Source organism: Pseudophryne corroboree, chromosome 4, assembly GCF_028390025.1.
Source record: "Pseudophryne corroboree isolate aPseCor3 chromosome 4, aPseCor3.hap2, whole genome shotgun sequence".
NCBI classification, from domain to species: domain Eukaryota; kingdom Metazoa; phylum Chordata; class Amphibia; order Anura; family Myobatrachidae; genus Pseudophryne; species Pseudophryne corroboree.
Window position 1 is genome coordinate 144,218,258 of NC_086447.1, and position 13,081 is coordinate 144,231,338.

General features: G+C 45.9%; 1 protein-coding gene across 2 annotated transcripts in view; it reads right to left on the bottom strand.

The window, feature by feature from the left end:
- The window catches only part of TRAPPC12 (trafficking protein particle complex subunit 12), a 298,877-nt gene that overhangs the window by 96,976 nt on the left and 188,820 nt on the right, over positions 1-13,081 (bottom strand). For both annotated transcript variants that reach the window (XM_063915478.1, XM_063915477.1), the window contains exons 6-7: positions 10,687-10,799; positions 1,303-1,375 (exon numbers count right to left, since the gene is read on the bottom strand). In XM_063915478.1, coding sequence (XP_063771548.1) covers positions 1,303-1,375; positions 10,687-10,799 — 186 coding nt within the window. The remainder of the gene's footprint in view (positions 1-1,302; positions 1,376-10,686; positions 10,800-13,081) is intronic.

Consider the following 13,081-nt stretch of genomic DNA (forward strand, 5'->3'; position numbering starts at 1 on the left):
CAGGGATGGGAAGGTTAGAGTTAGGGACCAGGTAGGGAGGGTTAAGTTTAGGCAGCAGGGAATGGAGGGTTAAGTTTAGGCAGCAGGGAAGGGAGGGTTAGGGACTGGGTGGAGAGGGTTAGGCAGCAGTGAAGGGAGGGTTAGGTACCGAGTGGGGAGGGTTAGGTTTAGGCAGCAGGGAAGAGAGGGTTAGGGTTAGGCACCGAGTGGGGAGGGTTCGGGTTAGGCACCCATAATGGAGGGTTATAGTAGGGAAAAGGTGAGGGTTAGGGGGATTAATGGGGATCTGTTGGGATTTTGCTGAACGGGATGCTGCTGAAGGTATACGGACAGCCGGCATCCCATCCATTGGCAAATCATACAGATCCCGGATTACCATATCACATGCTTCTCTTTATCATGTCAGCTTTATGCCACTTGTCAGTACAGACGCTATCGGAAAGAACTGTAGGGGTTTGCTATATTCATTTGCGGCAAAGATGGAAGGGAAAGTCAGGGTAAGGTGTGGTGGTGGTGTAATTCGGGCCGTACATCTACATTTGCCGATCCATCCATGGTCGACAATTTATCAGGGAACTGCATGTTAAAAACTCCCAACTCTTCAATCTCAACCATTTTTTTTTTTTTTTGAGATTATTGGCTGCATGTATTTTTTTAACGGGGCAGTCATTTACAAGGCATAACCAAATTATTGCCCCTTTAAAAAAAAAAAGTCAGAGTTCAGTCGGCATCCCACACGTCGGGCGAACTCTGTTTCTATTACATCCGTCCCAATGTTGGATTTTTCAGACTTCATAAGGACAATATTGTCAATAGAAAAAATTGTGGTTTATGCCCTTTTAAATCTTGGACACAATACCAGAAAGCGTCAGCTTGCAGTAAATAAATTCCTTATACTTAGATTTGCTCTTCACAACTCTCATCACAGTCATTTTCAGCAATATCTCTACTTGCTGCAATAGAGACAAAGATACAAAAAAAAAATCACTATAGTGCTAGATTTATCAAAGCTTGGAGAGAGATAAAGTGGAGAAAGTATCAACCAATCAGCTGCTGTCCGTCTACTAGCTGTGTTTGAAAAATTACAGGAGCAGATTGGTTGGTACTTTATCGCTCTCCAAGCTTTAATAAATCTCCCCCACAATAACAAATATACTGAAGAATTATCAGTTACACTCTTACCGCGGACACCTTTGTGTAGTCTAGGAACAGGACCCACATATTTATACCCACTGCCTAATGTCATTTCTCCCCTCTAACGGAACCCAATCCGATCAGCCACATCATGTACAATATACTTACCCTGCCTGTTACTGTTAGTCATTGTAATCATGCTTCCATCTTCTGCAAACCCTTTCTCCAAATTATCTAATATCTGCAAGAATTGGGAAAAAAAACACATAAAATAAAAAATAGGATTTTAAATACCTACCAGTAAATACTTTTCTCGTAGTCCATAAGGGATATCGGGGACACATTAGTACGATGGGTATAGACGGGGTCCAAAGGAGCCAGTGCGCTTTCAATTTCTTCCACTGGGTGTGCTGGCTCCTCCCCTCTATTCCCCCTCCCACAGGCAGTTATAGGTAAAACAGTGCCCAAAGGAGAAAGGACATACTTGAGAGAAGGAACAGAACAAATAAACGTGTGGTGAGATTTACAGACCAGCACACCATAACACAACTGGGCCAGCAACAGCTGGCAACATAAACAGTAACAGGTAGCACATAACAGAGAACCTGCAGAAAGTCACCGCACAGAGGCGGGCGCTCAATATCCCTTATGGACTACGAGAAAAGGATTTACCGGTAGGTATTTAAAATCCTATTTCTCTAGCATCCATAAGGGATATTGAGGACACATTAGTACGATGGGGATGTCCCAAAGCTTCCAGAAAGGGCGGGAACGTGCAGAGACATCTGCAGCACCACCTGCCCAAACTGGGTATCCTCTTTGGCTAGGGTATCAAATTTGTAGAACTTCACAAAGGTGTTCTTCCCCGACCAGATAGCCGCTCGGCATAGTTGCAGGACCGAGACTCCACGGGCAGCCGCCCAAGAAGACCCCACTGATCTTGTAGAGTGGGCCGTCAGATACTGTGGAACAGGTAAGGCTGCCTATACATAGGCTTGCCGAATAGTGAGCCTAAGCCAACGAGCAATGGACTGCTTTGAAGCAGGGTAACCCATTTTCTGTGCATCATATAGCACGAACGAGGAATCTGCCTTTCTGATCCGAGCCATCCTCTTGACATAGATCCTCAAGGCTCGCACAGCATCCAATGCCTTCGGAGGGGCAGAAGTGCCAGAACGTGACGGTATCACAATAGGTTGATTCAAGTGGAACGCAGAGATGACCTTCGGCAGGAACTGCTGCCTAGTCCTGAGCTCTGCTCTGTCCTCGTAAAAGACCAAGTATGGACTTTTACACAATAAGGCCCCCAATTTTGAGACACGTCTAGCAGAAGCCAGGGCCAGTAACATCGCCGTCTTCCACGTGAGGTACTTGTCTTCTACCGTCATCAGAGGTTCAAACCAGGAGGACTGCAGAAATTGTAATATCACATCCAAACACCAAGGTGCCGTAGGTGGCACAAACGGAGGTTGTATGTGAAGCACCCCTTGCAAGAAGGTCTGAACTTCAGGCAGCATAGCCAACTTCTTTTTGAAGAAGATTGAGAGGGCTGAAATCTGGACCTTAACGGAACCCAGACGTAAGCCGTGATCCACACCAGCTTGCAGGAACCGAAGAAATCTTCCCAAGTGAAATTCGGCAGATGGATATGTGCGTTTCTCACACCAGGAGACACATCTCCGCCAGATATTATGATAGTGTTTTGACATCACAGGTTTCCTGGCTTGCACCATAGTGGCAATTACTTTTTTGGAAAGTCCCATGTGAGCTAGAATGTTCCGCTCAACCTCCATGCCATCAAACGAAGCCGCCGTAAGTCCGGGTAGACGAACGGTCCTTGTTGCAGAAGATCTCTTCTGAGTGGCAGAGGACAACGGTTTTCGACGGACATGTCGAGAAGATCTGCGTACCACGCTCTCCGGAGCCAATCCGGGGCAAGCAGAATTGCTTGTACTCCTTCGATCCTTTTGAGCACCTTTGGGATCAACGGAATCGGAGGAAATATGAAGACCAGTTGGTAAGGCCAAGGCGACGTCAGTGCATCCACTGTGCACGCCTGAGGATCTCTGGTTCACAAGCAATAGCAGTGAAGTTTCTTGTTGAGGCAAGATGCCATCATGTCGCTCTGGGGGCAACCCCACTCGTCGATGATCTGTTGAAACACCTGAGGATGTAGGCCCCACTCTCCTGGGTGGAGATCGTAGCGACTCAGGAAGTCTGCCTCCCAGTTGTCCACTCCCGGAATGAAGATTGCGGACAGTGCTCTTGCATTTCTTTCCGCCAAGAGGAGTATTCTTGTTACTTCTCGCATGAAGGCCCGGCTTTTTGTCCCTCCTTGTCGACTGATGTATGCCACAGCCGTGGCGTTGTTCAACTGTACCTGGATTGCCTGATCCCAGAGCAGAAGGGAGGTCTGAAGCAAAGCATTCTAGATAGCCCGAAGTTCCAGGATGTTGATCGGAAGTAGGGCCTCTTGGGCAGACCACCTGCCCTGGATCTTCACCCCTTGGGTGACAGCTCCCCATCCTCTCAGACTCGCATCCGTCGTGAGGAGGATCCAATCCTGAATCCCGAAGCGTCGACCTTCCCGGAGATTGGAAGACTGCAGCCACCACAGGAGTAAAAGCCTGGCCTGGGGTAACAGTTGAATCATCCGGTGCATCTGAAGATGGGAACCGGACCACTTTTTCAGGATGTCCAATTGAAAGGGTCTGGCATGGAACCTTCCATATTGAATGGCCTCGTACGATGGCCTCGTATGAGGCTACCATCTTTCCCAACAATCTTATGCAAATATGAATGGATACTCGAGTCGGTCGGAGAACCATGCGAACCATTTCCTGGAGAGTTCTCACTTTGTCCTCTGGGAGGAACACTTTCTGCATTACAGTATCCTGTAGCATACCCAGACACAGGAGCCGCTGAGATGGCTCCAGGTGGGACTTCTGCAGATTGAGGATCCACCCGTGTTGTGACCGAAGTTGGGATAGTGCAATCTATATGGAGTAATAGGAGCTCCCTGGAACTCGCTTTGATCAGAAGATTGTCTAGGTAAGGGACCACATTGACCCCCTGGACCCTGAGCTCGAACATCATTTCCGCCATCACCTTCGTGAACACCCTCGGAACTGTAGCCAGGCCGAAGGGTAACGCCTGGAACTGGTAGTGATCGTTCAACAAGGCTAACCTCAGATAGGCCTGATGAGGCGGCCAAATAGGGATATGGAGGTAGGCTTCCTTGATATCCAGGGACACTAGGAATTCCTTATGTTCCAGGCCTGCGATCACTGCTCTCAAAAATTCCATCTTGAATTTGAAAACCTTTAGGTAAGGATTCAAGGACTTCAGATTCAAAATTGGCCTCACAGACCCGTCTGGTTTTGGCACAACGAACAGACTGGAGTAGTAACCTTGTCCTTGCTGATCGCAGGGGTACCGGAACAATGACTTGGGACTGGACCAACTTTGTGATGGCCAGTAGCAGCGTAACTCGCATATTTTCCAAAGCTGGTAAGCTTGATTTGAAAATCGTTGGGGAGGAGCACCGTCGAACTCCAGCTTGTAACCCTGAGAAATAAGGTCCCTTACCCAGGAGTCCTGGCAGGAACTTTCCCAGATGTGGCTGAAGTGACGTAACCGAGCTCCCACCTCGAGATCCTCCCGGGGTGGGCGGGCACCGTCATGCTGAGGTTTTTGTGGACTGGTGCTCTGTTCCTGAGAGCCAGCAACGGCTGGTTTCTTAGGTTTTCCTTTGGTGCCTCAAGATGCATTTGATGCACCCCTGGCCCTACATCAAAATCTGGTGGACCGAAAGGACTGTCCCAGGTAGGTACGTCTATCAGGCAGAGCCCCCGAGGGAAAAAACGTGGATTTCCCAGCAGTAACTGTGGAGATGCATGCGTCCAATTCGCTTCCGAAGAGCAACTCACCTGTAAAGGGAAGAGATTCCACATTGCGTTTGGAGTCAGCGTCTGCAATCCACTGACGCAACCATATGGCTCTGCGTGCTGACACAGCCACAGCAGTGGTCCTAGCATGAATATTGCCAATCTCTTTTAAGGAGTCACAGAGTACCCTTGCCATGTCCTGAATGTGTTTTAGGAAAGTTACCGTAGTAACCAGGGAGACCCTCCTGAATCGGAGTAGCCCAGAAATGAATTGCATGTGTCATCCAGCAACCTGCAATGACCGGTCTTTGAGATATACCTGCAGCAATGTAGATAGATTTCAGTGTGGTCTCAATTTTCCTATTTCCCCGGGTCCTTTACAGTAAAGGAGCCCAGAGCTGGGAGTATCGCCTTCTTAGAGAGGTGAGAGACTGAGACGTCTATAGCCGGAGATTCTTCCCAGAGCTTTCTGCCCTCAGGGGCACAGGGGAATGTATGCAAAAATAAGTTTTGTCACCTGATATTTCTTATCTGGATTTTTCCAGGCAAGCTTAAATAAATCATCTAATTCCTTAGAATCAGGAAATGTGACAGTCAGTTTGTCTTGAGGGAGGAAAAACGACTGCTGATTTGCAGCGTCCTCTAGGGGGAGCTTTAGCACATCCCTTATAGCCAAAATGAGGGGTTCAATACCCTGTGTAGGACTGGAATCCCCACCTATGGCCCTCATTCCGAGTTGTTCGCTCGCTAGCTGCTTTTAGCAGCATTGCACTCGCTAAGCCGCCGCCCTCTGGGAGTGTATCTTAGCATAGCAGAATTGCGAACGAAAGATTAGCAGAATTGCGAATAGAAATTTCTTAGCAGTTTCTGAGTAGCTCGAGACTTACTCAGCCATTGCGATCAGTTCAGTCAGTTTCGTTCCTGGTTTGACGTCACAAACACACCCAGCGTTCGCCCAGACACTCCCCCGTTTCTTCAGACACTCCCGCATTTTCCCCAGAAACGCCAGCGTTTTTTCGCACACGCCCATAAAACGGCCAGTTTCCGCCCAGAAACACCCACTTCCCGTCAATCACACTCCGATCACCAGAACGAAGAAAAATCCTCGTTATGCCGTGAGTAAAATACCTAACTTTTGTGTAAAATAACTAACCGCATGCGCTCTGCGAACCTTGCGCATGTGCAGTAAGCGACTAATCGCAATATAGCGAAAATCGGCAACGAGCGAACAACTCGGAATGACCACCTATGGGATCCACATAATCTCCATCATCCAGTATATCATCATCAGTATCTGAGAGGAGTGCAGGTAAAGCACGTTTATGTGGACCTGCAGTAGAGAGGGGGGGATGGGGAACATCAGCCCTGGCAGCTAGATCTGCCACTGCTTGTTGCAGTTCTTGTGTTTTGTGGGCATTTGCAGTGAGCTGAGATGACATATCAGACACCATAGTTTTGATTGCACCCAGCCAGGAAGGTCATGACCCTACCCCACAGTCTCCTCAACATTTTGTGAGGACTGACTAAACTGCGCACATGAAATGGAACCAGATGAGAGTGGGAAAAATCTGGTGTTACACATACTGCATAACTTGTGTTTTACCATGATGAAAAGTAACACAACAATACACATACAACACAGACCCTTTTCAATGCAAGCCTGCCCTATTGCATGTGAGAGGTAATACAGAGGGAGAGAAGGCACCCGCACACCCAACGCTAGAGAACCCCAGTGAGGCTGTCAGCGTTTTTTCTATCAGTGAAAACTGTTTGTTGACAACGATTTCCCCGTTAGGAATAAGTAATGTGCACAAATAGCGGCTCTCCCCCTAGACTACACACGGTACCAGTGATCCAGCGTGTGTCAGATTCCGGAGGAGCTGTATGAGGCTGCTGCTGCTTATGCAGAAGAAGGCACCAAAATGCCGCTGAGCCTGCTCAGATGTAGCTCCGCCTCCCGTAATGGCGCTGGAGCTACTGAATAAATTTATACTGGCCATGTCTCCTAAACATGCTGTAACCTCACATGAATGCTTAGTTCAGCCCACCGTTAGTCAGTGTTACACAGGGGCTATAGCGGGTCCCCCCAAGGAGGGTCCCGTACGCCTCACCCGTGTGACAGCCGCACCATGAACCGGGGGACCCCCCCCAGCGTGGCCCCCGGTTTGTACTCCCCACCGACGTTCACCTTCAGGCATCTGTTAGTGCTGTGCGGCGTGCTGCGGTTGTGATAGCCAGTGCCCCGCTGAACAAACAACCCCTCAGGACGGTGGTCCTGCAGCGGGGAAGCGGCTCTGCACCTCGCAAGGCTGGTGACCGTCCCCCCCTAACTCCCACGGTGCAGGTATGCTGTTGCCCAAACTGCCAACCGAAATAAACAAAAGTTTAAAATAAAATGAAGAAAAACTCTGGAGCTTGCAGAGTGTGCATCCTCTCCTGAGGGCACTTTTTTCTAAACTGCCTGTGGGAGGGGGCATAGAGGGGAGGAGCCAGCACACCCAGTGGAAGAAATTTAAAGTACACTGACTCCTTTGGACCCCATCTATACCCATCGTTCTAATGTGTCCCCAATATCCCTTATGGATGCTAGAGAAATATAGGGGTTCTATTTATGAAAAGGAAACATGTTTGTTAACAAGTACAGGTCCTACAGGTCCTTCATTTCTTGGATCTCTCCAGTGCTCAGCTACAGGCGGTGAGATGCTAATATAGGGATAGGGAAGGGGCCCTAGGCGGTGAGAGGCCAATGACAACTGGCAATATACAATCTTCCTTAAGGAGGCACAGCCTTGTTTTATAAATGGAACTCCTTACTTTTTTACAAAATCAGAGCAGATTCCAAAGAGACACAAATTCCTAATAAACACCTAATGTCAGTGACTGCCCTTCTGAATAGCAAAGGGTTTTTAACAAGCTGATCCTAGGAATAGCTGCTGAAAAGGGATTTTCTATGGGAAATTTTCTTGCTAATTATGTGCAGTACTTTGGTGTAGAATTCCTCACAGAACGTCACCCCTCCCTCTAGTTAGCAGGGTCCTGGCACTCACATAGCTGGGACCTCTACCCAATGTTAGAACTACTTGGTTCTGTCCATAGGAGGCTTTCAAATGCGTTGCTGTGTCAAATCTCTTCTGTTACATTGTGCAATGTGCAGTGCGGGGAGGTGACATGCAGAGCTGAATACAGCTGGGATACAGCAAAATACTGCAAAAGGGGGAGGTGAGCCCCCACCAATGCAATAGTAATAGAAAAGGGAGAGGGTGTAGTAGTGTGGTTAATGACAGTAGGAAACAAATTCATAAATTAAAAGGTCTGAGAAAAAACTGAGGTTCAGGAAAAGAAAGTAAGGTTCTATTTGGATATCCTTACAAAGAAATAAGGATATAGTTGGTGCATGCTGAACAAGTGCTTTACTGGGAGCTACCCATATCAGGTTATTTGGAGATCATGTTTAATTGAAGGATCTTTATAATTCAATATTCTAAACCTGTATATACATATAAAAATACATTTTCACTTTTGCTTACCTTATAAATCTATTGTCCCACCAATATACCCTATTTATAATCAATAGTAAAGAATTGCACCTCCCCTTGGGTTACATTAATCAGTCAAAACAGGGACTATACTTAATGTGACTTTTTCAAGTCGAATTCAGATGGGACGCAGAGGAGGAGAAGGGGGGCGACAGCCGGCGGGCATACAGGGAAGATCAGCGCTACAGTAGCGCTGCAGCAGGATGTCACTCAGCTGCCCGACCACACGGCAGCTTCCACCCGGCTCCAGCAGGGTGGAAGCTGCAGTGAGGTCGGGCGGCTGAGTGACATCCAACTGCAGCGCTACTGTAGCGCTGATCTTCCCTGTATGCTCGCCGGCTGTCCCCCCATCTCCCTGCGGCTCCCCTTCCCTCGCCTCCTCTGGGTCCGCATCTCATTTTGATGTCGGACTGAGATGGTTGAAAAGGGGGCCAAAACCCTATCGGTTTCCGACAGAAACACTTGGATCGGCAGCTATTCCGTCGATCCACGTGCTTTTCGAATTTATCGACTTGTCGAAAAATTTAGAAAAATATTGAATAGGTCGAATCAGGATTCGACCTTAAAAAGTCGAAAACTGACGTCTTTTCGACTTCAATTGAATATACCCCATTGTTTTACCTATTTTTGAAATTTCCCCCCCTTTTTTAATGGAACATATTGAAAGTTAAATTTTAGGAAGCCTTCTTTGGTTTAGACCCACTAGAGGTCTTACCAAACCCCCCTACTCAAAGAAATAAGGATCAAATAAGGTTTGAGGTAAAAATATGGAGAAAAAAAAGGGGCAGGCTAGATGAGCCAAGTGGTTCTTATCTGCCGTCACATTCTATGTTTCTATAGTCTACTGCATGCCAATCTTTATGTCTTCAATCATCTGTCTCCCCGTCAGGAGAAGTAATATCGGACAATTGCTGCTAACGTTCAATTATCAGCATTGGCAGTTGGATGAATTTCCACTGTGAACATGTACTTGTATAATTATCCAACAGGTCTCAATCTTATTATCTATTATCTTTGTGTTAATTATGTGACAAATTGCTGCTTAATTACCATAAGTGGTACAGGACCTATACCTACCAGTCTGGGACTGGGGCAACATTCACTTGCTGCATATTGTATCCATGTTTGTGTGCCTTTAAGTATTATAAATCATTATAAGTTATGGTTTGATTCCGGGAATCTATTTAATTGACCAGTAAACAAGCATTCCTTGTTTTTCTATATATACCTACTGAAGTACGCTGCTTATACTGATTATATGAAGAGAGGTGTATAACAAGGTTGCACACAAACACTTCCATCCCCTTTTCATTATCCGTACACAGACATACATTTTATAAAGATAACAAAATACAGTAGTGCAGTGATTCTCAAACTCAGTCCCCAGGACCCCACACATCACGTTTGCCAGGTCACCTGGCAGAAGGGAGGCCAATCTCGGGATCAGGATTGGTGGGATACCGGGATTTTGGCCTAAAATTGCCGGGGCTCCTATCTTTGGATTAATTTGCACTTGTGCAGTAATGCCTGGCAGCGATGAGCACCAGCAGCACGCGGCTCAGACGCTGCCAGGCTGTGTGTGGCGTAATATAGGTCACGCTGAACAGCCAAACATATGCCCGTCACCCTGGTCATCCACACACTCACCCGCTTAAGGATGCTATGTGGTTGTGCACGGCGTGATGTAGATTATGTTGCGCAGCAACCTGCCTGTCCAAGGACTGCGGCACAGCAGTGCCCAGTCTTGTGTGTCAATCTCGGGAATGAGAGCGTTTCATTCCCGAATCCTGGGTTTGAAATAGTGGCCCGGGTTTGGCTTCCCTTCCCCAGCAGGTGTACTGTGCATCACAAACTGTCACTTTTTAAAAATCCACTGGTGAACTGGAAAACATGAACTGTGTGGGGTCCTAAGGACTGAGTGCAAGAAGCTGTGAAGTAGTGGATTAACTTCTACTCTAGTTTTAGCTGTACTTTACCATCTAAACATGAATGCAGTAATTTTATATATATATATATATATATATATATATATATATATTTATTATGCAGCAATCGGTTAGCGTCTCACAGGGTGTGGAGAACGTTAGTGGCTCTTCCACACGAGATGCAGTTTGCACAGTCACACCTACCTTTAAGCAAATAGTTTTCATACTGTGCAATCGGTCCAGCGATTCTTGAGGACTTCCAAGATACTGGCGCAACTCAGCGTGTAAAATTCGCATTGAAAATGGAACCATGGAGCCTGAACATAGAAGAGGAGAATGGTTACTGAAGCACATACACATCATGAAATTAGGATGATATATTGCAGGGCTGGCCAAACCTGTCCTCGAGATCTACCAACAGTTCATGTTTTCCAGGCCTCCTGGAGATCAATTGTCAGTTAGGAATGAATGCAGCACATCTTAATTAGGAATGACTACACCTGTGCACCAGCTAGGTGGTCTGGAAAATGTGAACTGTTGGTAGATCTCGAGGACTGGTTTGGCCAGCCCTGATATATTGTATCTGCATCTCTTGCACTGGATCACTGCACAATGATGACATGCTTGTGTGTTTTCTGCCAAAACAGACTTTGTTGTTACAAAGATCTATAGTGCACCTGTACATTATGTATGAATAATTAGGTATCAGGAGAGTGCCTAGATCTAGCTAAATGTACGTGAATGGTGATATATAGGGCACCGAGGCATTCTGCCTATACCTGGTCTCCTGGCCTATGTGTTGGCTGAGTGCAGGTAGTATGTTAGAGACTAGGCGTTTATACTGTAAGTCATTATTGCTCTATCAATGTATGGTCCTGTATTGGTTACACTTGGAGATTTATAGGGCAGTGCACATGAAGGGCAGGTTTGTTGTCTCCTTGAACACATAAAAACTACAGCCAAAAGTTTAATAACATTCTGTATGCATTCCTCTGGACTGTAACACATTGAACTGTTGTAACAAAGACGTGTAGGTTTCAGTGGGACTTGTCCACCTCATATACATTACCTCTAAAGTGCTGAGGATGAGTCCTATAGCTATTTTAAGCAAACATTCTACACATATATAAAAAGGTACATGTAAAAAAAACAAAAAAAAAACCAGAGTGTAAACTGTAACTAGTGTACATTCCAGTCTTGAGTCAGAAAGGTAAGTGACTCCCTCACTTGATGTGGGAGGTTGTATTGTTTCTCTTAATCAATTTCAAGGGCAGGTGTCATTATGAAAAGGCGTAAAATCCTGATTTTTATTATGTTGCAAAAGGTGGACTGATGACAAAGCAAGGCCGTATTTCTTGGTGGGGTTTAGGAAAAGTTAAAATTTGCTATTAGTTTACTATTTTGCAATTTCAATTCTAAAAAAAATTACCGCCTACAAAAATACACCCCCCATCCCCCCCCCCCCCCACCACCACACACACACACACACACACACACACACACACACACACACACACACACACACACACACACACACACACACAATATATATTTATTTTAAAAAAACACCTACAAGCCAAAACAACCTTTGGCCCATTTTGGGCAAGTTGTCTTTACTATACCAGGGGGTATAAGTAAAATTCCTGTGTAGAATAAAGGTAAGGCATTATATGTATGGGGCCGGCAGAGGTTTGTTACATTCTCCCTTTAATCAGGGACACGCATGAGTTACACAGGTTCTGTGGCATGCTGACTTCAACAAATATATTACACCAACTTTAATACAGTCCTAAACAAATTTACAGACACTGATGTTTGCATGTGATTGGTCCAAAAGGTGGCAAAATAAGCAAAAGCACAAGTGTGACAAAACCTCAGCACACAGGGATTAATATAGAAAGTAGGTTACAAGTATTAACTGAATTATTATGCAGTGGGAAAAATGGCCGACTAAAGCTTATTACTCCTTGGCATTCTATTGAATGCTGAAAACATATCAAAGGGTGGAATCGACTATACCCAAGGTGCTATATACACCTGATGGGAAGAAAAAACACACACACACACACACACACACACACACACACACACACACACACACACACACACACACACACACACACACACACACTTAATACTGTTCCTGAAAAGGGAATAAGAAGAAGTCGTCCAAAGTTATTCCTTTTCAGGGGCTATACTCCCCATTGAGGCTCTCTTTTCTCTCTTGTGAAGATATATATGGAACCAATAAACGACAGACCGCCAATGCGTAGTATGTTTCTCTTATAAGAATAGGCAAATGATGTAACTTTTCTCTTACATAAGGAATAACTGGGCGCACCTCACTCACACACAATGATGGGGATAATTGTATATAAAGGTTTCTTTGTGGTAAGGTGTACATTTCTTCACTAAGAGGCGTACCCCACTCACTCTTTATCTAGAAGGTAAATGCATAACTATACATAGAAACTGAAAGAAGGCATATCGAAGGCAGTGGATGCCGAAAGCTACCTTTATAAGAGTCACATCAATCCTAACACTAAGTATGGTACGCATCTACATTCTACAATCTGTATTTCCAGACAAGATTGCTAGA